The 26,536-nt window shown below is 54.5% G+C and overlaps 2 protein-coding genes across 2 annotated transcripts; one reads left to right on the forward strand and one right to left on the reverse strand.

Moving 5' to 3' along the window:
• The first annotated feature begins 6,233 nt into the window (after positions 1 to 6,233).
• Positions 6,234 to 15,853, forward strand: ANO8 (anoctamin 8). Its single transcript, XM_006898267.1, has 18 exons — positions 6,234 to 6,339; positions 7,048 to 7,158; positions 7,267 to 7,399; positions 7,561 to 7,699; positions 8,008 to 8,104; positions 8,748 to 8,864; positions 8,940 to 9,067; positions 9,179 to 9,340; positions 9,512 to 9,664; positions 9,931 to 10,057; positions 10,170 to 10,225; positions 10,309 to 10,383; positions 10,989 to 11,795; positions 12,441 to 12,632; positions 12,818 to 12,949; positions 13,038 to 13,148; positions 14,117 to 14,780; positions 15,471 to 15,853. Exons 1-18 carry the CDS (start codon positions 6,234 to 6,236, stop codon positions 15,851 to 15,853), a joined length of 3,693 nt encoding a protein of 1,230 aa, XP_006898329.1.
• Positions 15,854 to 18,390: 2,537 nt separating this feature from the next.
• DDA1 (DET1 and DDB1 associated 1) lies at positions 18,391 to 23,900 on the reverse strand. Its single transcript, XM_006898316.1, has 5 exons — positions 23,775 to 23,900; positions 20,354 to 20,434; positions 20,101 to 20,152; positions 19,271 to 19,332; positions 18,391 to 18,528 (listed from the first exon to the last, which is right to left on the reverse strand). The coding sequence occupies exons 1-5, from the start codon at positions 23,898 to 23,900 to the stop codon at positions 18,391 to 18,393; spliced, it is 459 nt and encodes a 152-aa protein (XP_006898378.1).
• Between the last annotated feature and the right edge of the window lie 2,636 nt (positions 23,901 to 26,536).

Below are 26,536 nucleotides of genomic sequence, written 5' to 3' on the forward strand. Positions count from 1 at the left end.
ACGGCGTGAGAAGAATGATGTTGCAACCTGGGGATGATAATGTTATAAAACAAAATCTGTGTGAGTAGTTTAACAGAAAATCCATCTGTTCTACAAACTTTTACTCAATTCACACAAAAAACCTTCCCCATCAACAAGGCTCTAGGAATTGATGAAATGCTAATTGTGATGTTTCAACACTAGAAACACTCACAAATCTATGCCAAAAAATTGGAGAAACAGCTGTGTGGCCAACTGACTTAAAAAAAAAAAGAACCCCAACCAAATCAAACCCAAATATTCATTAAAGAGACTTATATATGTGTCCAGTCCAAAGAAGTCATCCAACAGAACACACATTATCAAACACTATAATTCATAATTATGTTGTGTTGTTGTGTACCATAGAGTCCGAACCAATGCATAGCTGACCCTCCAGTGGGTTTTCGGAAGCGGTTAATCACACGGGAGGACATTGTCCATCCTTTTCCCAATTAATATTTATATTAATAATATAATTATTGTTGTTGTTATGTGCTGTTGAGTTGCCTGCAACTCATAACGACCCTATGTACAACAGCCCTAACTCCTGCTCTATCCTGTGCCAATCTTACTGTCACCGACACACCTAACCCCATTACCCCAGTTACTGAATCAATCTATCTCATTAATGATTATATCATTCTGCTGGAGAAGGATGGGCAATCTCCTCCTATGTGATTAACTGCCTCTGAACACCTGCTGGAGGGTCAGCCATGGGCTGGTTCCGGCTCGATGGTGCTCAGCCACAACTCAACAATATCATTCTATAATTATTACATTTTTACTTTTTTATAATAATTGGTGTTCTTGTTGTTATGTGCCATCGAGTCGCTTGCGACTCACAACGACACTTTGTACAAGAACCCTAAACGCCGTTCTATCCTGTGCCAACCTCGCTGTCTCAAACACACTCATTCCCACCACTCCACTCACAGAATCGATCCATCTCATCGAGGGTCTTCCTCTCCTGCGCCGTCCCTCCACTCTCCCAAACATGATGTCCCTCTCACATTAATAATATCATTCAGGCTTCCAGTGGCAAAGCGACCACTTACCCAGAATGTGGCAAAATGGAGCTCAAGGCCATGAGCAGATACACCGGCCCAGAGAAACCAGCTATTTCCCCCTCTGACCGTGGGGCTGTTGGCCATTGGTATGTTCCCTTTTTTAAATATAATCGAACCTTTATTTAAGTCTCATCTGCCAGCTTCTTATGTCCCACCAATTCGGGGAGCAGAGACTTTCAAAAGCATCACGTTTGTTCAGGCACTGCTTTTGTGGAATCCTCGGTACCAGCCGTTAAGCCTTTCTACATGTTTGTTTGGCCTCCATTGTTTCCTCCGCCTCTCTGATGATGTTTGTTCTCATTTGTCCTTTCTCACTTTAGGGTGTGTGTGTGTGTGTGTGTGTGTGTGTGTGTACACACCGTTGAATGGGATCTGAATGGCACAGGAGCTTGCCCCTCCAGTGGAGCATCTGGTGGATTTGAACCACAGGCCTTCAGGACTGCAGGACAGCTTCTTGCCACTAGGCCACCAGAGGTCCCTCTAACCTCAGGCTTTTGATTCCTCTTGGCCATTATATAAGCAAAGAGATGCACCAGTGATGGCCTCTGCATCACTGCATGGAATTTGACTGCATGGCAGGTTCTTTTCTTTTTAATTTCTTCTGATTGGCCCTTTTAGTGCTTTCTTCTGTAGAGGCCAGTCCAATCTATCTACCCTGGATACCCAGTGGAAAGGAATGCCGACTGTCATTTTGTATTAAGAAACTGGAACACCTTCCCGGGGTCCTGGCGCAGCGCCTCCCATGCCCCGGGTAGATCTGGTACCTGCTGAAAGCTCGGGCCTTCAGGGCTGTGCTGCCACAGGAACAGGGAAGATGGCAAGGAGAGCCGCTGGCGTGTTCTTCACTGCCTGGCTCTTGGTTTACGAGGTAACCTCTACCAAGTACACTCAGGATAGCTACAAAGAGCTTCTCATCTCCTTGTGGTCCTCTTCCTGCTACTCTGCATCAGCTTCTATATATGACTACCTGGGGTGTGACTCTGACAGCTTCACTGGGTCCCCAGTATTTTTTTTTTATTACCTAGTACTGGAATTATCCCACCTTCTGCTCAAAATAAAGGCAGGTGTGCAGGTGTGTACCATAAAAAAATAAAAATTAATAACAGCACAGGAAAGGAAAACCCCAGGTGAGATGGACTGACACAGTAACTGGGGTAGTGTGGCTAGGTGTGCTGGAGTCAGTGAGACTGGCTCACAGTAACTGGGGTAGTGTGGCTAGGTGTGCTGGAGTCAGTGAGACTGGCTCAGGGTAGAGCAGAGAGGTTAGAGCTATTGTGCAAAGGGTCTCCATGAGTCTCAGGCAATTCTGCACCACTTTGTAAGATCGCAGAGGAAGAACTGAACCCGGTACAGGCCAAGAAAGAAAGTTTATTGAGGAGAAACTTCTGGGCTGGCTCTAAAGCAGAGACCAGCAGCTACTTAAAGTTAGAATGGAGTTTTATCTTGTCTTATAAAGAAATTGAGGAGCTCGGATGTTCGCAGCCGCTCGGTACAAGCTAGGAGAGCAGGTTGGTCGTGGATAGTCATTCTTGGGAAAGGGAGGTAAAGTGGTTTTGCAGCTCTAACAGAGATAAGCAGAGTTGCAGCTGCTGCTTTGGTCATTTCTGTGGAAGGGGAGGGATGGCAGCTCCACGGCCCTGATACACACAACAATAAGTAAACTGTTGCTAAAACTCATGAACTCATTGCTGTTGAGTCAGAACTGACTCCTAGCTGACCCTCTGGAGGGTTTTTGAGGCGGTAAATTACACACGAGAAAAATGTTCAGTTTTCTCCCACAGAGTCCCTGATGGATGAGAAATGTCCAGAGAGGTTGGAGTCAGCAGCACAGCTGCCCACCGATTACACCACCGAGGAAAGCCACTTCTACTAAAGAGAACTGAAAAACGGCTGCAGCTATACATCAACAGGAAACTCCCAGAAATTAGTAAGAGGATACGGAAAGAGAGAGATTATTTCTGACTTCAGAGGGATGTTGGCTGAAGGTAGAGAATATCAGTGCAATGTTGGCTTGTGCTTTATCAACTATGGTTATAAATGTTTCAGCTGCATAAATCATAATAAATTATGGATAACACTGCAAAGAGTGGGCTTCCAAAACACTTCATTGTGCTCTGGTGGGACTGGTACACATACCAAGAGGTACTGGTTTAGGTGGTTCCCAGGGAACAAGGGGACACGTTGTGTTTTAAAACTAGGAAAGAAAACAACTATGAGATATCATCTCATCTCAGTCAGAATAGCAAAATTTAACAGAACAGCAAACATCAAATGCTGGCAAGGTTGTGAAGAAACTGGAACCCTTATTCACTGTAGGTGGGAGTGTAAAATGGTGCAACCACTATGGAAGGCTGTATGGCACTTTCTCAAAAAGTTGCAAATAAAAATACCATTTGGCCCAGCAATTCCACTACTGGGAATTTACGCTAAAGAAACCAGAACTAGGGGAGCTCTGGTGGCCTAGTGGCAAGAAGGTGCACTGCAATCCCAGAGGTACACGGTTCGAATCCACCAGATGCTCTGCCGGAGAAGGAGGAGCAATATCCTCCTGTACCAGTCAAATCTGATTTGACAGTACACACACACAAAATAAATTAAAAAAAAAAAACCCAGAACTGCCACCCAAGCAGATATGTGCTCACCCATGTTTATTGTGGCTTTGTTCGCAATAGCAAAGAGCGGGAACCCAAGTGCCCATCAACAGACGAATGGATAGAGAAGCTGTGGTGTATTCAAACAATGGAATACTATGCAGCATTGAAAAACAAAGAACTCATGAAATATTATACAAAATGGGTGACCCTGGAGGACATTATGCTGAGTGGAATATCTCAGTCACAAAAGGACAAATATTGCATAGGGCCAGTGTTGTAAAATGGGACTGACATTAGGGTTGAGGGAAGACAGAGAAGGAGGGGAGAAATAATATATACTGCATTGAAACAGATGAGGGAGAGAACTGTTTAAAAGGGACATATGAATGGGTATTATTGTCATTACATAAGTCCAGAGTGAAGGCCACATAGTAGAGTGGACTTGGGGAGGGGGAGGAATTGCCTAACAATGAAAGTTTTTCTTTCTTTTCAAGAAGTAGAGTAAATTGGGGGGGAGGAGGTGGGTAGGGAGAAAAGTGCTACAATGAATTAATGGAAATCCAAAGTATCTGTAAATTTTCATTAAAATTAAATTTAAAAAAAACAACTAGGAAAGGTATGTCTTAGGGCTGTGTCCTTTCACCATAGTTATCTAATCTATGTGCTAAGTAATTCAAGAAGCTGAACTATATAAAGAAGAACATGCCATCAGGATTGAAAAAAGACCCATCAAGATCCTTGCTTACTTGCAATCCAAGAAGGCATGAGACACTTACCGAAGAAGATCAGAGATTACAGCTTTTTAGTATGGCTCAACACCAAGATAATAAACATCCTCACAGTCAGATCAATGGGCAACATCATGATAAACAGAGGCAAGATTTGCTTTGTCCAGCGTTTCATTTTACTTGGATCCTCAATCAACACCCATGGAAGCAGCAGTCAGTAAGTAAAATGACATATTGCATTGAGCAAATCTACCCTCAAGGATCTCTTTAAAGAAGTGGAGAATAAAGATGTCTGTCACCTTGAGAATTTAGGTACACATGGCCCAACTCATGGTATTTCCAATCACCTCACACACATGAGAAAGCGAACAATGAATAAGGAAAGGCGAAGAAGAGTTGGATGCGCTCTGGTGGCACAATGTGTAATGCGTTAGGGTGTCAACCAGAAGGTGGGCAGTTTGAGTGGGTAGTCTCCCCCCTTCAAGATTTACAGTCATGGAGGCAAGAGTGCTGAGACTTTGTTTCACACATTTTGGACATATTATCAGGAGAGACCAGGTCTTGGAGGAGGGCATCGTGCTTAGTAAAATAAAGAAGAAAGAGAGAAAGGTGCTCTGTGACTCACACAGTGGCTACACAGGGGACTCATAACATAACAATGACAGTGTGGATGGTGCCAGACTGAGCTCCATCTTGTTCTGTTGTGCATAGGGCCATTATCAGTTGGAACTGACTCGAGGGCACCTAACACTAGCCACAATTTTTAAAAACTTAATTCTAGTGGCACTGTGGTTAATTAAGCATTCAGCTGCTAACCAAAACGTTGGTGGTTCAAGCCCTTCAGTGCTCCATGTGAGAAATCTCCTGGGAAGATATACAGCCTTGGAAATCGTCCAGGGCTGTTCTGTCCAGTGGGGGTCAGTAATTTGGTTTGGCTAGCAAAATATTTGAGGCGTTCCTAGGTGACGCAAAGCATGAAAAACCTGACTACTAGAGCCATCGCTGAAGAAAAGCCTGGAATCTGCTTCTGAAGGTTCACAGATGCGAAAATCCTACGGAGTTCAGTTCTGCTCTGCACACACCTGGAATCCTTTTGACCGCAACTAACAACTCCAAAAATAGCATAAACCTGAATTTAAAGAGATCAGTATGTTTGTAAATCTGTCCGAGTAATGGGGAGTCCTTTCAGAGGCTGAAGGGAGGAGGCAGAATTAACTAGCCAAGAGTGGCCCAGACAGCTGGAATGGTGTTTGCAAAGATCCTGAGGTCTGACTGCTATCATGATAGTGATACACCTGTTAAAATGATTGTCATTGTGGTTCTGGCCTGGCATTTCCTCAACCTTCGCATAACACATCCTCTTCGTTCTACTAAATTATGTCCATCCTAGATACCAAACCGCGCCTACCGCCTTCAAGGTTTCTAGATGGAGGCACTGAGGCTACAAGGCGGAGATGGTTGGCCTCCATACGTATTATGAGGTGCGGGGCGGGGACAAAGAACTCAATGCGAGCGGAGACGTGAACCATAGAACATAGTGGGCGGGGAAGACGAGACATTCGAAAACAACACGGGCGGAGACGGCAAACAGATAATGAGGCGGGCGGGAGTCCCATAGAGCGGGGGCTCGGGAAGAAGAATCGAGGTTCGGTGCGGTCGGGGACGTGAAGCAGCGATCGAGCGCGCGGAGACGGCGGCTGGCGCGGGCGGGCGAGGCCTTTGTCTCCTCCTCTAACACGCTCCGCGGCGCTGCCGGCCCCATGAGCCCGCGGGCCCCCGGCACCCGGGCCGCCCGTAGCCCCTGACCTGCCCCTGCTCTCACGATGGCCGAGGCCACCTCTGCCTCCGGGGGCACGTCCCTGGATGGCGAGCGCGGCAAGAGGCCCCCACCCGAGGGCGAGCCGGCAGCCCCGGCATCCGGAGTGCTGGGTATGTGCGCGGCAGCGGGACCCCAACAGGGTTGGCAGGTGTCTAGGGGTGCGCCGGGCGGCCAGACCGGGGAGGGCATGCTGGTGTCTACTGTCCCGGGTCTGGAGGCCAGCAGTGAGATAGGGGGCCGGCCCCTCCCGGCACTGCGGCTGCGGCCCGGCGGATGGAACTGGATGGACCCTGCAGTCGGCGGGGGTCCCAGCGTGGCTTGGACACACCCCTCTCTCCAAGAGCCCCAGACTGGGGACCTGAGCCTCACCACTTTCAGTAGAATATGGTAGGGGGGAGAAGGGTACTCTTAATAGGTCCTCCCCGCTAAAGATACAAATTGGTTCTGGGTTCAAATTTGAGATTGGCTGTGTGACCTTGGGCAAGTGACTTAACCACTCTGGACCTCAGTCTCTCACCTGTGAAATGGGGGTAAGAGCCGCACCCAGTGCTGACATAATGTGGTGATCAGCACTCAGGGCTCTAGTGAGCGCCCCGTGATTGTGGCTTTGGAGGCGGAGCTGGGCCTGAGAATGAGTAGGGTTTGTAAGGGAGGGCCTGGGGGCAGGGCATCCTGGCCGAAGCTGATGCAAAGGCGTGCAGAGCGGGAAACCAGCCATGGCCTTGAACACCGAGTATGCTGAGCAGCCCTGGCGAGTGTGAGAGGAGGGACCAGGTCCTGTCCAGAGTGGCTGACTTGGTGGTGCACCTGTCCCTCAGATAAGCTTTTCGGGAAGCGGCTCCTGCAGGCGGGACGTTACTTGGTATCTCACAAGGCCTGGATGAAGACGGTGCCCACGGAGAACTGCGACGTGTTGATGACCTTCCCAGGTAGCCAGGCTCCCCACCGGTGTCCATACAGGGTGACCTCGGGAGAAGGTCTGTAGGAGAATCTGGCCCCTTGTGGCAAGAGCCATCGGTCTCTGTGCCCCTTGCTAGACACCACCGATGACCACACGTTGCTATGGCTGCTGAACCACATCCGCGTGGGCATCCCCGAGCTCATCGTGCAAGTCCGCCACCACCGCCACACGCGTGCCTACGCCTTCTTTGTCACCGCCACCTATGAGAGGCGAGTCCCCAGGGCCAAGCCTCTCGACCCTATCGGCCACCTTCTGGCCTTTGCACGCGCCAAGCTGTCTAGCAGCCCCACGTGCGTCCCTGCCAGGTCCACCATCCTCACTCGCGGATAGGGAGCCTACCCTCCTAGTGAGCCTCATTTTCTCTGCACAGCCTGCTCCGAGGGGCCGATGAGCTGGGCCTGCGCAAAGCGGTGAAGGCCGAGTTTGGAGGGGGCACACGCGGTTTCTCCTGCGAGGAAGATTTCATCTATGAGAACGTAGAAAGTGAACTGCGGTTCTTCACCTCCCAGGTGCGGCCACTTCAGCTCCCATGGCCTGTCTCTAGTGCCTGCCAATCCCACCTCCACCTCCCGCACCCTTCTCCTGGCTTATGCCCATATCCCCTCTACTTGCATCCCCATGTCCAAATCCTACGTTCCTGTCCCCAGCCCGCCCCTTCTCAGCACCATGCCCACCGCCAACTCTCCCTCCGCATCCCAAGCCCCATCAGTGCCTCAGTCCCATTCCATTCCAGTGCCCCAAAGCTTATATCCTATACCCAACACCCCACATACTCGACCCCCGCCTGTGCCCTGTGCTTATGCCCTCTCCTCTGCAGGAACGCCAGAGCATCATCCGCTTCTGGCTGCAGAACCTGCGAGCCAAACAGGGCGAGGCATTGCACAACGTGCGCTTCCTGGAGGACCAGCCAATCAGTGAGCAGAGCGGGGCCAGCCCTTCAATTCTAGAGGGAGGTTGGGACCGGCTCTTACAACTATTGGTTCAGGAGAGTAGTGTCTGGAGCCAATCAGCTAGCAGAGAGGGGATCCTTTAGCCTGACCCAATATATATCAGCAAGGGGGCAGGGCCTTGGCGGAAAGGTGGCGCTTATCCTTTGGGGGTGTGACCAGTGGGGTCCTTGATGGACCTGGGAGAAGGCAGGTTAGGACCATGGACAGCACTCCTAGTGAGGACCCTGGGTCTCAGTTTCTCCTCTAGGAAACTAACCCCTTCAAGTTCACTTCCCAATACCAACTTTATATCCCACCTCAGACTTCAGAAACAGAACCTGAAGCCTTTGAAAGTCACCAAATGTCTTTATTTAAAACTGTAGCTCCCCAGTAGGACCTCCACCATCTCAGTTTCCCCACTCCCCTACCCACCAGCCCTTGCAGTTATCAAATTCTGTAGGAGAATCAATATTCTCTCCACGCAGAATTCCTCCCCAGAGGAGAGCCGCTTTGTTTAGGAGCAGACGAAAAGCTGTGACTTGGGTGCCAGCTAGGCTGGGTGCGGCGTGAGGGGGTGGGCATGGGGGAGGATGGGCAGGTGTCATGGAGCTCGCTCCCCTCCCCCCAGTCCCCGAGCTGGCGGCCCGCGGAATCATCCAGCAGGTGTTCCCAGTGCACGAGCAGCGCATCCTGAACCGCCTCATGAAATCGTGGGTGCAGGCGGTGTGCGAGAACCAGCCTCTAGGTGCGGCTTAACCTGGGTTAGGTGGGCGGGCATTTGGGGCAGTGGGTGGGACTGACCAAGACCCCGCCCCTATAGATGAGATCTGCGACTATTTCGGTGTGAAGATCGCTATGTACTTCGCCTGGCTGGGCTTCTACACCTCGGCCATGGTGTACCCGGCCGTCTTTGGCTCAGTGCTGTACACCTTCACGGAATCGGATCAGGTGCGAGCGGGGACACTGGATAGGAGGTGGGATTAGGGGGTTGAGGCATGGTCCCTAGTAGCTACCCTGACTCTACCCCTGTCAATGCCTGGCCTTCCATTGCCCTTATAGACAAGCCGAGACGTGTCCTGCGTGGTCTTCGCCCTTTTCAACGTGGTCTGGTCCACGTTGTTCCTGGAGGAGTGGAAGCGGAGGGGGGCAGAGCTGGCCTACAAGTGGGGGACTCTAGACTCTCCAGGGGAAGCCGTGGAGGAGCCACGACCTCAGTTCAGGGTTAGTCAGGCTCTGCACCCAAGCGTAATGGGAAGACCATGCAGGATGGAGGGACACCACATAAGCAAGGGCAGAGAAAGGAGGGAAGCTGAGGACTGGGAGGGGTGGGCGGGTGGGGGGTCTTATGCCTTGCCCTCCAGCCTCCCACTGGCCGCCCCACCTGACCCCCAGGGTGTCCGGCGCATCAGCCCAGTGACCAGAGCCGAGGAGTTCTACTACCCGCCCTGGAAGCGGTTGCTCTTCCAGCTGCTAGTCAGCCTGCCGCTGTGCCTGGCCTGCCTGGCCTGTGTCTTCTTGCTCATGCTTGGCTGTTTCCAGCTGCAGGTGATGACAGAAGAAGCCCTGTCCAGCCCCTCCCTGCCCTAACCCAAGCTAGACCCCAGCCTTGACCTTGGGTGACCTGTGAACCCTCTCTGAGACCCTTTGACCCTCAAGTATAGCCTTAGAGGACTGTGAAACTCCTGCACATGGCCCACACTTGAGCTCTGATGCCAGGTGACCGTGACCCCTGCCTTGCTCTCTGAGTGACAATGACCCACCCTCACCCACACTCTGAGCCCTAACCCCGGTGATCATCCCCACCCTCACAGGAGCTGGTGCTGAACGTGAAAGGGCTGCCCCGTCTGGCCCGCTTCCTGCCCAAGGTCATGCTGGCCGTGCTGGTCAGCGCCAGCGCTGAGGGCTACAAAAAGCTTGCCATCTGGCTCAATGACATGGGTACGCCCTGTGAGGGAACGATCCCACCACCAAACCCATCCCCACCCTGGGAGGAAGCCCCACCCCTCCCCATGGTTCCTGCCACCCCCTGACTCATCCCCTCGGCCTTCAGAGAACTACCGACTGGAGAGCGCCTACGAGAAGCACCTTATCATCAAGGTGGTCCTGGTGAGCAGCGAGCTCAGGCAGGTGGGCAGGCTCTGGGTGGGGGCCGGGGACCAGCACAGGGTGACTGCTTCCTGTTCCCACAGTTTCAGTTTGTAAATTCGTACCTGAGCCTCTTCTATATTGGCTTCTACCTCAAGGACATGGAGCGTCTCAAAGAGGTGAGTGCCAGGCCTCCTGGAGGTGGACCCAGGGCATGGGAGAGGGGACATGTGGTGGCCCAGACTCCAGCTCCTTCCCCGTCCTCCATCCTTCTCTCCTCTTTGTCTGTGCGTCCATGCGTCCATCCTCTTTCTTCCTGTCTCTGCGCCATCTGTCTGTCCTCCTGTCAATCGGTCCCTCCACAGCTCCTGCTCATCCTGTCCCTGTCCCAGAGCCTCGAGCGGCAGCTGCGGGCAGTACTGGTCCCGCTCGCGGCCCTGCGGTTCCGCCTGCTCCTCCTCTCCCTCCGGGGCTTCCTGCTAGCAGCCCAGGCCAAAGTACGGGAGGGCATCAAGGGGGCCAAGCATGAGGCCTGGCCAGTGAGGCCATGTGATAGCCAGAACTCTTGTGGGTGGAAAGTGCAGGGAGGTGGCAGGGTGTGCAAAGGCCCTGGGGTTGCTCAGATGCAAGGCTGTACCTGGTGGCTTTGGTGCTTAAATTATGGGCCTCTGGTAAGGAGGGCCTGCGTGGAAAAGAGAGGCAGCAGGCGTGTCCTGGGGGGCGGGGGGGTGCCTGCCCCTGCCTGTCCCCCACGCAGCCACTCTTGCCCCCTTCCTGTCATCAGATGCTGGCCACCCTGCTCATCACCCGCCAGTTCCTTCAGAACGTGCGTGAGGTGCTGCAGCCACACCTGTACCGGCGGCTAGGCCATGGCGAGCTGGGCCTCCGGGCCGTCTGGGAGCTGGCCCGTGCCCTGCTGGGCCTGCTAGGACCTCGGTGCCCTGCACCTCGTCACCTGGAACCCCAGGCTGAGGAAGGGGCTGGCAGTGGTGGTGTAGGGGGCCGCAGGTGTCTCCGTGGGGGCTGTGGGGCACCTGAAGAGGAAGAGGAGGCAACAGTGGAGCGGCGGCCAGCTGGAGAAGGTGGAGAGGAGGGGGAGGGACTGCGGGGGGGCCCAGAGGAGGTGGAGGAGGACGAGGATGAGGATGAGGAGGACGATGAGGAAGAGGAGGAGGGGGAGGACGGTGGCCTCCTGGACTGCGGGCTTCGGCTGAAGAAGGTCAGCTTCGCAGAGCGGAGCACCGGGCGGCCCCGTGGCCCAAGCCCAGAGGCCCTGCTGGAGGAGGGCAGCCCCACCATGGTGGAGAAGGGTCTGGAGCCCGGTGTGTTCACGTTGGCCGAGGACGATGACGAGGCCGAGGGCGCCCCCAGCAGCCCCGAGCACGATCCTACTGCCGTGCTGCTGCGCCGGGCTGGGGGTGAGGGCCGCGACCAGGGCCCCAACGGGGTCCCAGAGCCAGAGCCGGGCACAAGTGACTCAGCCCGCCGCCAGCGGCGACAGAACCGGGCGTCCTGGATTGACCCGCCCGAGGAAGAACACTCACCCCAGCTCACGCAAGCCGAGCTGGAGAGCTGCATGAAAAAGTACGAGGTGAGGAGGGCGAGGCTGGAGGCCCACGTCAGAGGGCAGAGAACATGGACAGTCTGAGGGGGGTGTCAGGCTGGGATTGGCGCAGTCCAAGGGAAGAGGCAGACCAGAGGGCATGCAGTCTGAGGGCAGAGGTATAGTAGTACGGGCAGTCTGAAGGTGGGTGTCAGGCTGGCGTGGAGGCAGTCTGAGGAAGGAAGCAGAACAGAGGGGAATGATGTCCGAGGGCAGAGGCAGTAAAGAGGATGGGCACAGGATCTGAAGGCAGAGGTGGGTTCTGGGAGGGGTGACTACACAATGGAGGGTGAGGTAAGATGAGAATGGACACATACTCCGAGGGTAAATCTGGGACCTGGATATGTGTGTGTGAGTGTGAGTTCACGTGCATACACTCACGTGTGTGTGCAGATTGAGGCTTGGGGTGGTTAGGATGTTGACACGGCTGCTGAGGTGGTGGGAGCTTGTAGGAGGGGCCACCTTGCACAATTCAAGGCTTGGCCAGACTGAAGAGGCCGAGGGCAGGCAGGATTCTGGAACCTGAGGAGGGTGCACATCAGACTAGAGCTTGATGGTAGGGAGAGGGGCTAGGAAAGGAGTCCGGGTTTGACAGCCGGCCTCGCCACCCACACGCCCACTGCTCGCCCGCAGGACACGTTCCAGGACTACCAAGAGATGTTCGTACAGTTTGGCTACGTCGTGCTCTTCTCCTCGGCCTTCCCGCTCGCTGCGCTCTGCGCCCTCATCAACAATCTCATCGAGATTCGCAGTGATGCCTTCAAGCTGTGCACGGGCCTGCAGCGACCCTTTGGCCAACGCGTGGAGAGCATTGGCCAGTGGCAGGTGGGGAGGGAGCTGAGATGGGCGGGGCCATCTGGGTAGGGGCGGAGCCACCTGGAGAATGGTGGGGGTATCTGAAGAGGGCAGGACCGCCGGGTGGGGGCGTGTCCTCTGGAGGAGCAGAACCCGCCCACCCCCACCCCCAGAGCGCCTTGCCTGAAGCCTCTCCCTCCCTCACCACCCTGCAGAAGGTGATGGAGGCCATGGGCGTGCTGGCTATTGTGGTCAACTGCTACCTGATTGGCCAGTGTGGACAGCTGCAGCGCCTCTTCCCCTGGCTCGGTCCGGAGGCCGCCATTGTGTCCCTGGTGGTGCTCGAGGTGGGCTGGGGGCCAGGGATGGAGTGACCCGAGAGGGGTGGGTAGGCTGGAGTCTTCGGCTGCATCCCGCATCTCTCTCTCACTGCAGCACTTCGCTCTGCTGCTCAAGTACCTCATCCACGTGGCCATCCCTGACATCCCGGGTTGGGTGGCCGAGGAGATGGCCAAGCTGGAGTACCAGCGCCGGGAGGCCTTCAAGGTAGGTGAGCCGGCACAGACACCCTCTCCCGTTGCACACAGTGGGGCTCCTCTCTTCTCTCCTGATAAGTGACAAGATAAGATGCATCTCAGTGGCTGTGTCCTTGGCGCCAGGGCAAACATGCAGGCAGGACACTTTGAGATGTCTCAATGAGCACTGCAAATGTGCCAGCCCCATCTAGAATTTCTCAGTGACCCGTCACCCTCCAGCTGTCCATCAGGGTCCAGGGACACAGCTGATATTTCCAGAAGCCCAGCCTCTTCCTCTTTCCACAGACATCTTATGGGTGGGCCAAGGCTCTCACCAGCGCTGTCCAAGGGAATTTTTCGCCACATTATTTTCTATAGCTTGGCTGTCTGGTTTGGTAGCTTCAAAAGAGTGCTTTCTGCCCCAATCAGGGCTCCACTTCACAGAACTAGTTGAGACCCCGTATTTGGCTATGATTCTCTCAGTTTCCAAGAAGGGATATTGCCCCTATCTAGGGCCAAAGGTGGAAGCCGATAGATGCTCATCCTCTTTTGATTCTGTGACATGCAGTCCGTGTCCAACTGTCACTCATTAAGTGCTAAAATCTCCCCTCCTTGGCAGAATGTGTCAGTGTGGTGCTGAGAAGTCTACTGGTGGCCACTAAGTGTTTAAATGTCTCCTCAATTAACTCATTGCGATATAATTTGAACCAACTCATAACTGGCCCTCCATTGTAGATCCCAGGGGAGGCCTTTGCTCGTCTTTGTCCTGTGGAACCACAGCTAGATTCGAACCACCATCAAAGTCTTAGCCTTTGAGTTAGTACAACTCCCTGTGGACGAATGCCACCAGAGCTCGCTAAATGCCTCCTACATCCTCCAGTTTCAACCCGCGTAGGCCCAGGGGTCCAGTCTGAGCCCTATTAATAAATGTTTCTACTGCTCGGCTTCTGTATGATGCCGGTTCAGCCTTGCCATTGACACCACGTGCTCTGCCCACAGAAGCACGAGCGCCAAGCTCAGCACCACTTCCAGCAGCAGCAGCGCAGGCGCCGGGAGGAGGAGGAGCGTCAGCGGCACGCAGAGCATCACGCCCGGCGCGAGCGCGACACCAGCGGCTCCCGGGACGAGTCACGACCGGAGGGCTCCGGGCTCGACCCCAGCGCTGGACCCGATAAGGCCTCGAGCAAGGCCAAGGGCGGTGGGGCAGGCGGCCACGGCACAGAGCGGCCCAAGCGCCCAGGCTCGCTGCTGGCACCCAACAATGTCATGAAGCTGAAGCAGATCATCCCGCTGCAGGGCAAGTTCCTGTCCTCCGGGGCCGCAGCCTCGCCGGCCGCCTCGGGCACCAGCCCCACCGCCAGGCCAGCTGCCGCCCAGTCTCCCACGGGCAGTGACACCCGCCTGCCTGCCTTCCTCAAGTTCCTCAAGTCTCCCGAGACCCGGCGGGACCCCGAACAACGCAGCCACTCACCGCCCAAAGCCTTCCACGCCGGCAAGCTCTTTCCCTTCGGCGGGGCCCGGGCCGAGGCCGGGGCCAACGGGGCGGGCGGGCAGGCCCGGCTGGACGGGATCTCCGGCGGCGGCCGGCCCCAGCGGAGTGGGCCGGCGGACGAGGCCGCGGCAGAGGAGCTGGAGGCCGCCCGGCCAGAGGAGGAAGCCTCAGGTCATAAGCTTTAACTCGGGGGTGGGGGAAGCCGGGCCTGGCTTTGGGGCTGGGAGGGTGGCCGGGTCTGGGGACAGAGGTGGCCCCGGTCTGTGGTGCTGGTTGGGGACCTGGGGATCTGATGCGTGGAGTCTCTCTGGGGACCCTCGAAAGCTGGGAGCCACATGTCTGATCTTCTCCACCCCCTGGCAGGGATGCCAAAGCACCCCACGAGCACCCCCACAGGGAAGCTCCTCACCCCTGAGACCTCACACCCAGCTCACTCTGGGGGGGCCTAGACCCCCTAGCCTCTATGCAAATCCTCTCCCATAGCCTTTCCTCTAAGGCAGGGCTGGGGCTGCCCACCCAGGGGTCTCGGGACTCCGCTCCAGGCTACACCCACATCCAGTGGCATCCAGTGGAGGCCCTGCCCGGCCTACCTCCTTCTCTGCCTTCACCCCAGCCCCTGGGAGTCTGAGAGGTGACCGCTGAAGTTAATGGGACTTGGGTCAGATGGCAGGAAGGACTTGTCTAGACTGTCTGTCCCCAGTGCCCTGAGGCAGGGGGTGCTCTGAAGACACCCCACCTGGCCTCCAACCAGAAGCAATAAGGCCTTGACGTGCCTCTGCGCCTGGGAGGGAGAGCGGGCAGGGTCCTGGGTCCGGCGGCGCAGGCGGCACCCCCCCGGAACGGCCCCTCTCCCCTCCGCAGGGACAGCGCTGGCCCCAGTGGGCACCCCTGCCCTCCGCACCCGCCGCAGCCGGAGCCCTGCGCTGCCATCGCCGCCACCGCCACCGCCTCCACCCCGGCCCCTGACGCCACCTCCTACTGGCTGCTGGCAGTGGGATGGGCCATGGGGCTGCGGGGGCGAGGGCACTGCCCCACGCCAGGTCCCTGCCACTGCTGCCGCCGCTGCCGAGTGCCCACCCTGTGCCCACGCTGGGCCACCACCTGCCCCACAGCCCTTGCCAGGGGACGCCAGCTTCTATAGTCTCCTGCCCCTTCCACCACCTGCCTCAGAGCACCCTGAATCTTCTGAGCCGGCACCCAGCCCGAGCCCCCAGGCCTTGTGCTGGCCCAGTGGCTGGCACTAGCTCAATGCCCACCTACTCAACTCGCTCATATGCAATACCCACCCAGGGCCAGCCACCCCCTCGAGGGCCAGGGCCACCCTATCTGCCGTTGTCCTTTCGACTGACTGGGAGGAGGGGAATAAAAGGAACCCACCCCAAACCAACAGAACACACACACACAGAATAGGCAATTATTTATTTGTTTTTAATTTATTTTGTCATATTTTTGTAAAACGGCAGAAATGCAATAAAAAGTATATTTCAACAGTGCCTGGGGTCAGCGCTGTGGGAGGGGCTGGGCTGGGTACCTCTTACATGAGACCATGTTCAGGCCTCCCCCCTGGAACTGGGACTCAGGGCCACAAATAGAAAGTTCGAGGTCACTGTTGCCTATGAGACGGCCCAGATTTGGGGGCTGGCCTCATACTTGGGGTCCCTTGGGAACAGCTGTAGAGCCTCTAGGAATGGGTTCAGCCACCTAGAGGAGATAAGTTGCCATCACAAGAAGGCAGTCAGAGGACCAGGGGTGTGGGTCAATGGAGAGGGGGCGGTGATGGCTGTGCAGGTGATGGGGTTTTAAGAGGTGGCCCTACCTGGCACACCATCTCTTTAGGTTGCCCTCTGGGGACCCAGGAAGGTGAGGTATGGCATCAGAAGGCACCAGGCAGGATGAAAGGAAAAGAGGAGGGGTCTTGGCCCACAGGCTCCCCTCCCCCAACCAGACTCCTCGCTTGACCTTAAATGTGACCTTTGACCCTCACTGTGGTCTGGTCCAAACAAAAGCAAAGGACTGAATGGGCCTCAGCTACTGGCCAGAGCTGGGCAGTGAGGAGGGGGCTCTGTGGAGAGGGCCAGGAGCAGCTCACTGCCAGCCTGCAGCCTGTGCGAAGGCACAGAGGTGTGGGAGGCAGAGTGGTGGGGGCACAGATGGGAGAGGAGCACAAGGTGGGGAGGTGGGCAGAGGCTGTCAGAGACCCTTTCCTGAGGATGGGAACCATGGATAGTACATGAGCAGGGGCAAGTCTGGTTCCAAGTTAGTTCGCCAGCAGTGAGGCCACAGGAGGGCTGAACAGGAATAGCCCCAAGTCCATCCCAGGAGTGAGCCCAGCATGAGAAGGAAGACAGTAGGAAGAGACCTCAAATGGGGATGTGGAACTGGAGGCACTGACCTACAGTGAGGTTTGCTTTCCCTGGGCACCCCCAGATGTGTCCAGGGGACCACAGAGCCCAGTCACATCTGTTGGTGTGTGAAGGGAGTTCCTAGGGTGGCTGACCAGCTCAGGCTCAGGAGACCTGGGACCACTCCCTTATTAAAGAGAACTGGCAGTCCAGGCAACAGGACAACCTAGGGTGGGGGCCCCTCTCAGCCAACTGTCTTCTACTCCAAAGCATGGCCCTTCATCCTCTCTTGACCCCATTGCTTGGCTCCCACACTGCAGTCCCCACTGGAAGAGATGGGCAGTAGAGGTGGCACTGCCCCAAGCTTCGCAGGGACGTATTCCCCAGAGGTATCCACGTCCCACACCCAGCCCTTTCAGCTGAGGGATGGTCTCCAGGGGGTGCTGCTGACCACATCCACCACAGGTGGCTGCATCAGGGACAGCGGTCTTGCTGACCCAAGACACAGGGGCCATAGACCATTTGCAGTCATCATACTGGGAGAGCCGAGACCCCAGGCCCTGTGCAAACGGATATCCTGTGCAGACAGGTACAACATGTATGGCTGGTCTCTCCACTGCCGCCCTATTAGGCAGTGTCCAGGGAACAATGCCTGGCCACAGCTCTGTCCTTGGTAGGGTAGACTGTTTCCAGGTGACCTGGTCCACAGACACACCTGGGCAGGTGAGGTAGAGGAGCAGTTCCGCGGGTCTTTGCTCTAAGCGAGGCAGCTGCAGCGGGACCACAGGAGTCTGGCTGGTCCCCAGGATTGGCGAGTCCCCTCCTGGCTCTTCCTGGTGGCCATGAGACGCCTCCCAAAGACTCAAGGTCTGATAGGAAAGATCCTTTTATTGGGGTGGACACGGAGCACGCACTAGTCCATGATAAAATGACCGAAGAGAAAATTCCAGAAGGGCTTCTCTGCCCCCATGAGCACGCTCAGAGCAAGTCTGATCTGGGCCCAGAAGAGTTCTCAGTGGAACATTAGACCAGGCCACATCTGAAAGGCCTGGGCCAGCGACCAGGTGGATAATGGGGGAAGGCTGCTCACTGTCCCTGTGGGCCAGGAGGCTGGGGACCCTGGCTCCTACGCTCTTGGCCACCTTTCCATTTGTGAGGAGGAAAACAGGAGGAACAAAGGGAGGTGGGCTGGGTGGGGAAAATAACAATTGGTTTTCTTAAAAAAAGCATCTACCGACATCACACTACAGGGTCTGACGTCCGTTTTAACCATTGCTGGGTACACTTTACAGCATAAATAAAAACTCGAGGAAAATAAATACATCAGCTCCTAGGCAGTGTGGGCGGCGCGGTGTGGGCAGTGGGAGGGGAGGGGTAGGGTGGGCACGGACGCACGGCAAGAACAAAAAAAAAAAGAAGCAAGGAAGGCAAGGGGAAGCCTAAAGGGCCCCAAGCAAGGCCCGGCCGGCCGGCCCGGCCAACCTGGCCCGGAGGAGCTGAGCCCGCGCCATCCAGCGCCACGGCCCCCAGCTCTCACCCCCCAGCTCCACTCGCGCCGCAGCGACAGGAGCGGCAACCTGCGACAGCCCCCAAAGCCCAACAAGAGACCACAACAAGACATGTGCACTGACTGACACAACGATGCTGGACACAGGAGGAAACCCGCCAAGCAAGGTAAACTCAACCACGCCGGGCTGAGCAGCCACAAACAGACTCCACAACCAAACAGAAAAAAGCCCCTCCCAAGTAGACAGCCAACAACAGCAGAAAAAAGGCCCACAACAGCCAGCGACCACACAACACACGAAAACGGCAGACCACGGACAGCAGAGGACCTCCCCTCACCGGAAAAAACAAAAAAAAAAGCAAGAGGAAGTCCACGAAGAAGACACAGCGCCAATAAACCACACCAGGGCACCCAAGGGCAACCGCAAAGCGAAAAACAAACCAGCAACAAGCCACAAAAAAGGACAGACACGCAGGCAAAAACGAGAAACCGCCCAAGCCACACAAACGCAAGCTCGAGAAGGAGGGAACCCCACAGATACCCAGAAAAGCACACCATGCCCCGGAATGGCACTCCATCCTAGGGACTGAAGTTGCCATCATCTGCTTCCCAAGGACCTCCAGTGTGGTCACCCAACATGCTGGACTCTGCTGTTCCCTAAGTACCAGAGCCTGGTCAGCTCAGCACAGCTCCTCCTGTGCTGAGATGCTCCTCCGGGTTCCTGAGTATTTGCTGAACTCCTACTAGGTTCTCAAAGCCCCCCTCAAACACCTGGTTCTCCTAGTACTGACACCTGGATCCTGAGGCCTCACCTTTTTGTCCCATTGTTGATGTAGATATCGCAAGAGGATATTTGTCTTTTCTGTCACAATGACTAAGAAAGAGAGACAAGAAATCACAAGAAAGGCCAGTGAGAAGCTGAGGCGCCCTTGTCCTTCAGCTGGGACCAGTCCTCAGGTGCTCATCAAGGGAATGCCCACCTCTACGGCTGACAGACTAGGCCCTCTGCAGTTGCACCCCTTGCCTAGGGTAGCCTTTCTGGAGGTTTCCAGAAATCCACACGGGCCTATGTCAACTGCCCTGTCAGTCCTAGATGCTGTGTACGCATCCCACTCCACGCTGACAGGAAGTGGAATCCACATGTCCGCCCAGAGACTGTACTGCCCAACCCGGAGGGTCTGCATGAATTCTCTTTTAAAGTTAAAAGAAAAACACCACCTTGGGGTCCTTCTTTCTGTCCCATGGGGATTTCTACCTGGCAGCCGTGTCGCCCAGCACCCTGCACTATGGATAGCACTTTGTCTCCCTGAGGACACTAGAACTGAGCAATCCCAAGTCTTGTGAGGAGACATCTCAGGGAACTCCCAATATGAAGGAAGGCAGGAGGTGGAGAGGGCTAAGGAGGCACCATTTCAGGGTCAGTAAGGGCAGCCTGGATTCAAAGGACACTGCAGGTGCCACATGGAACTGGGCCTGATGCAGATGTGTGGGTGTCCCCAAGGGCAGGAGCAGACCAAGTCTTCTACATGCACACCAGTCTAGCACATCATGGCCTCCCAGGCCCCCTGAGAACACCCAAGGTCCCACAGCCATGCAGCATCTGGACCCGCCTAGAACAGTTGGATGGACAGAAGCAACTTACTTTGTTCAGATGGGTACTCCCGCGTAGGCAGGTAGACTGAAGGCCGGCGGTTCTGTTGAAGGATGGGAAAGGTTGAATGTAGCAGGCCTCGATCCCTGCACCCGTCAAAGGGTGGCCCAGAAGGAACTCTGGCAAGGCTAGGACTGCAGGGCAGCTCCAATTCCTCCAAGACCCCACTCAGGGAGTGCACTTCCCCTCGATCTCCCCCCACCTGGCAGCTCTCAATGACAGCAGTCCCCGGACACAAACTTACTGAGGCTTTGCAGACAGAGTCGGCATGGAATCGGCTAAAATTGCTTTTGTTGTAGACAGGCAATCCTTTCAGAAAATCGGCCTGGAAGACACAGGAAAGGACACATACACAGACAGGCATGCAGCAGCCAAGAAGCAGTCAGGCCTCTGCTTTCTCTCTCTTGTGTGACGTACCCTGAGGCTGGCCGCCCAAAGTGGACATGTCTCGACCCAAGAAAAACCAACCAATGAGGCAGGAAGTGCTTTGCAAGGTTTTTCCTGTAGGTCCTTGCAATTATCTATTCACACGCAAGAGGTAAGGAAAGCAAAGCTCAGAGAAGGCAAGCTACTTGCTTGTGATCACACAGCAAGTTTAATAGCAGGAAGATCAGGCCTGTAACAGCCAAGAGACCTGCCTCTGATAAGTAGCTGATGGATGAGACTGTCCGAGTGGAGGGATCACTGACAGCTGTCCTTTGTAGTCAGGGTGTTAACATAGTAACCCAGGAAACACAAGGCTGCTCTTAGTTCCAGCATCAGTCATTCCATCTTTGATGGATTTGGGGATGGAGAAAGATTTGTTCATTCCAACAGGAGTTCCTGCACTGTGCAAATGGTTAAGTGCTGGACTACTAGCCCAAAGACTGGTGTAATGTGCTAGTATCTGACAAGCCCTAGCCTGTATGGAACTCTGGTGTGGAAACGGCCTAATTCTGAGTGGGTTGAGTGTGTGCCTTTCACAGACCTCCAGCCATCAAGTGGAAAGGATAAAGACCACCTCCAAGAAATGGGAGCAGGCAGGCTGGGGACTGGGTCTGAAGGCAGGGACAGGCTGTAGGCTGTAAATCAGGTTGGGCAGGTCAGCCAGGCAGGCCGGAGGGGTGTGTCCATATGGTGCTCCCTGTACGACTCACCTGGGACTGGGGACTCACCAAACATCTCACTAACAAGGTCTAAAGTTCTCAAGGCAGGATCTGGTGTTACCTATCACAGAGATGGGGAAACTGAGGTAAAGCAGTCACATATCACTTGTCCAAGGCCACCAGCTTCAAGGCTAGGCTGCTCCTCTATATGGTCCGCCAGTGTTTCCATTTCCCTACCCGCAGGCTGCCAATGCTCAAAGGCTGCCAATGCCCGAGGACATGGCTGGAGGAGGGGCCCACAAGGAGTATGAGCTTCCTCCTGAAAGCCTGGAGACCCACCCAGGAGGCCAGGCTGCCAGAGACCCTCCCCACCCCAGCCTCTGTCCCTAGGGCAAGCAGGAGCAGCAAAGTCCAATGCTGCGGAACCATCACTACTTCTGGCCTAAGAGCCCTCCTTGTGGAGGCCACCAAAGTGGACCAGAGAACCGCACAGGTGAACATCAGCAGCCTCAAGTGATATTGGGGGCAGAGGCCTAGCTAGATCTGAAGGGTGAGGAGGGTGCCTGCTCTAGTCCTGCCATGCTCAGACCTCTCCACAGGCCCGAGGGCTCTGGGGACACAGTCTAACACCTGGTCTGGTTCGGCCTTGACACCTCTGGCTGTAAGACTAGTGCTGTGCTACCTCCAGGAACACTCCTTTCTCCACATAGAGCACCCACCAACAGCCTGCTATCCAATCCCAGCTCAAAGTCCACTCCTTGCCCTGTCCCTCTCCCCACACCACTCAGGGATCTTGGTCACAGTGCCTCACTCCCTTCTGTGGCCACCTACAGACACATCCCCTCTCGCTCTGGCACTTCTCAATCACAGATGGAGGGCAGAAAACCTAAGAGTTGGCTTGGCCCAGGCCCCTGGCCAGGCTGACATGGGCTATTACACTCAGCCTTAATGTAGCCCCTATTTAACTGTGTAACTAGGATGTGAGACTTCCCAATCTTGCTACCCATCCCCATAAAACCCTCCACCCAGGGCTGTTCTGAGTCTCTAGGAGCTCACACTAGAGTTACACAAACGGGCAGACAGAGCCAGCAGTGAGCTCCCTGGAAGACAGGAGTCAATATCCTGTCTTTGTGTGAAAGACATGCACGGAGTGGAAGTACAGAGTAAGTTGGAGAACAAAGCCCTCCTGACAGGGAGACATCCTCATCAAGCCAGTCAAATCCCAGGCATCATTTCCTCAACTGATCCAATGAACATCTGTGTATCAATCCCCACCACGTGGGTCACCCACCACTGACCAATACAGACTCAGCTTCAACAAAGAATGAAAAGAAGCAACAGTGAGTCAGGACTGAAAGAGCTTAGGCATCTGTGGTCAACACAGGTCTCCCTAAGGTGACTTCACAGGAAGAGCATTCCAGGCAGGAATGGCAAGTGCAAAGGCCCAGGGGTAGTTAGGACTTCGGTGAGTGAGAAGAAAAGCCAGTGTGTGGCTAAAGCACCCAGGAGGGGGGACAAAGGTGAGATGATGTCACAGAGGTGGCAGAGGCTGGGCCTGCAGGGCCTTGTGGGGAGCTGAGACTTCACCCAGGAAACACAGGCATATTTTACGTGAGAAAAGAACAACATCTAATATCTGCATTTAAAAACTCCCTCTAATCCCCAGGTGAATCACGGACTGCCAGAGTCAAGACTGGGAGTCCCTGGGTATCTCACACAGTTAATCGCTCAACGACTAGCTAAAAAGTTGGCAGTCTGAACCCACTAAGGCCATCTGTCTTGCAAGTAAGGCCTGGGGATTTGCTTCCAAAGGGGACAACCTTGAAAATCTTTCACGGTACAGGCTACTTACACATCTCTCCCTCATTGTTCTCGCTCATAGCTGACCCTGTAGCTTGCTCTTGTGGGCAACTCGAAGAGGAGACTGTCCATCTTTCTCCCTCAGAGAGCCCAGAGAGGTGCAGCCTTTGAGTCAGCTGCACAGCAGCTCCAGACTTTACCACCAGAGCGCTAGGGACAGGGATCCACAAATTCTAAATCGATTCGGCAGCAACTATCAACAGGGAGGGATCGAGACAAAGCTGAAGCAGGGGACCAGAGGGGCGATGGCCCTGCCAGTCCACGGAACCTTCTGGTGGCAGGGTGTGGGAAGGTACTGTCTCGGGGAGGCCTGAGCTTTGAAGACCCACTTTCCCATCTCCTCCTCCTCCTCTACCTGCCTCCACCACCTAGAGATGCAGACTGGGGTCTTGGGGCAGTGGGCAATGGGGTCTTAACTTGCCCTGAGAATCCCCTCCCCTGCCCACCATGGGGGATGCCCAACAGTGTTGGAAACAGTGACTTCGGCAAAACTCTGGGACGAAGTCCTTCTCAGAACAGCCCCCAGACCCAAACCCGCAGGGCGCTGGAGTGGCAGAGACGATTTCAAACCTCCCAACGACCAATCAGCATGACTGGGATCCTCATTTCAGGTTAAGAAGCCAGCTGTGAAGCGTGTCACCAGCCCTAAGTCGCCCTCAACGGCATCAATCCTGGAGGGCTGGACCACGGTGGTCTCCTTTGACAGGGGCAGCTCCTGACGATCCCCAAGATGCTGCTGTTCCCTCCCCAGGGGCAAGTGGGCTTGAACAGAGAGGGTGGGACCCAGACCGGGGTACCGAAGCAGTCCGCGATGTCGCACTTCCTTTGGCGACACAGCCCGGCCATGCACTGATGCTAAGCGGCCTCCCTCCCCGCGACCACCAGGTCGACCCCCCCAAGTCCTGCAGACGTGGAGAGGCCGAGCCTCGGAGCGCAGCGAACGAGGTCGGAACCAGGGGTCTTAGTGGACCCCATCCCCAGCACAAACGACTTCCGGAGGGGGCCGCGACCCGGAAACGAATGAGTTGTCAGGGCCTCGAAGCTCAGAAGTGGTAAGGGACCGAGAAAGGAGCTTGGGCGGGGTTAGTAGGAAGCGTGAGATAGGGCCCGGGGGTCGAAGGTCAGAGGTGAGTGGGGGGCGGGGCCACAGGCAGGGGCCTATGCCGAGGGGGCTGAGCCGTGAGGGGCCCTGGGGGCTACTGGGATGGAGGCTGGCTCGCGGTGCCATCTTGTAGGGCGAAGGAGGGGTACAGGCTCGGCAGTGGCACTCACCATCTTCTGTTGCCGCCGCCACAGCCACCTCCTCAGCCACCGCCACCACAGCTGCCTTCTCTGCCGCCGCCGCACAGTAACTTCCAGCCACGGCACAACCCACACTGATGGCGCCAACGGCCCCCGTCATTGGTCCCGCCTCTAGCCCCACCCCTGCAATCCAGCGCCTTCGCGTGCTCCCATTGGCTAGATCCCACAAAGTCCTTGCCCATTGGTGGCCACGCCTCACTGGTTTCCAGTGAGGCTCGGTTGAGGGTGCAAAACCCCGCCCGGGCCTGGGAAGCAAAGGGAAGATCTGAATAGAGGCGGAGGCCGCGCCGCCAAGCCTCTTGGGAATGGTAGTCCGGGAAGCCGGCGATCTTGGCTATTTTGACTCCTTTGCCGGGGAGGTGGACACACCTGTTTGCAACTGGTCATTGGAGTTTCACAAGGAGCCCAGAACTGCTGGGACCACAACCCTTCCAATCTTTTTCCTGAGTTCCAAACTCTTTGAGTTTAGAGCCCTCTAGTTTTGGTGGCCTAATGGCAAGAATCTGTGCTGCAATCCCAAAGGTTTGAGGTTCCAATCCACCAGCTACTCTGCTGGGCAATCTCCTCCCTTGCAATTAACTTCCTCTGAAAACCCGCTGGAGAGTCAGCTACGGGTCGGTTCTGATGCTGTGGTACACAACAAATGACTGCCCCCTTAGATGGCCTAATGGTAAGAAGTTGCACTGCAGTCCCAAAGGTGTGCTGTTCAAATCTACCAGAGGCTCTGTGGGAGAAGGATGGGCATTGTCCTCCTACGCAATTAACTGCCTCTGAAAACCCGCCGGAGGGTCGGTTATGGTCTGGCTTCAACTGGAACGGCATGTAACAAGAGACTGCTCCTAAAAAGGGCTTTTGGCATGTGTCAAGTTTAAAAATGAAATTACAAAAAAATAAATAAATAAAAAAAAATAAATTTAAAGAAAAAAAAAATTACAAATTCAAGCCTCCGAATGAGGCAGAAAGCATCAAAAAAAGAAGGAATACTCAGTCACTGCACCAAAAAGCATTCATTGTGACACTGAACCATTTCAAGTAGCTTATGATCAAGAACCAATAATAATAAAGTACAAGCTGTATTGAAGGCACTGGCAAAAAAGAAGGCTCAAAATACCCGCTGAATTCAGAAAATACCCGTTGAGATATTTCAGCAATCTGATGCAACTCTGGACATGCTTAGTTGTTACCTTGTACTGTGGAGTCAGAACTGACTTATAGCTGACTCTCCAGCCTGTTTTAGGAAGCAGTAATTCGCAGATTGTCCATTCTTCTCCCACGCAGCAGCTGGTAGATTCCACTGCCATGTCCTTGGGTTGGCAGCACAGTTCCTTACCAGTAAGCCACCAATGCTCCCTCAGTAGTCTATGCCATCTGGTACTTGGTAAACTGTATGAAAGATCCATTAGGTCCCATTAAAAAAAGGGGATGATCTAGCAGAATTCTATTATTAATAATAGTCTATTCTAACATAATACTTATTATTAAGCAATATCAAAACTATATGCAAGTAAAATCTTGCCAAAGATTACTCAAAGATAGCTGCAACAGGTACAGCAACAAGAAACTAATTTCTTTTTTTTTTTTTTTAAATGTGTGTACCATCAAATCAGATCTGACTGGTACAGGAGGAGATTGTCCCTCCTTTTCTCCAGCAGAGCATCTGGTGGATTCAAACTTCACATCTCTGGAATTGCAGTGCAGTTTCTTGCCACTAGGCCACCAGAGCTCACCAGGAAACTAATTTCTATGGATGGCAGAGAATACCAAAAAAATATCTACTGTGTTTATTTATTGACTATGAAAAGGCGTTTGATTGCGCAGGTCATAATAAATTATGGATAGGATTGGAAAGAACACTTAACTGTGCTCATGGAAAATCTATGTAGACCAAGAAGCAGATATCAGAACAAGGGAATTCTGCATAGTTTAAAACATAGAAAGGTGGGGGGAGGGATTGTATAATAGTGACTTACTTTTCAAAAAGAGAGAATTGGTGGGGTGGGCAGGGCGAAAAGTGCAACAATGAATGAATGGAAATCCAAAGTCTCTGTAAACTTTCATTAATAAAAAAAAATTTAATGGAAAAAATATAGAAAGGTGAACAAATCAAGAAGCTGGACTATGTAAAGAACGTTATCAGGATTAAAAGACTTTTCAACAACTTGTGTTATGCAGATGACATA

This window comes from Elephantulus edwardii, unplaced genomic scaffold (assembly GCF_000299155.1).
Source record: "Elephantulus edwardii isolate Elephantulus edwardi_28Jun2011 unplaced genomic scaffold, EleEdw1.0 scaffold00226, whole genome shotgun sequence".
In the NCBI taxonomy this organism is placed as follows: Eukaryota; Metazoa; Chordata; class Mammalia; order Macroscelidea; family Macroscelididae; genus Elephantulus; species Elephantulus edwardii.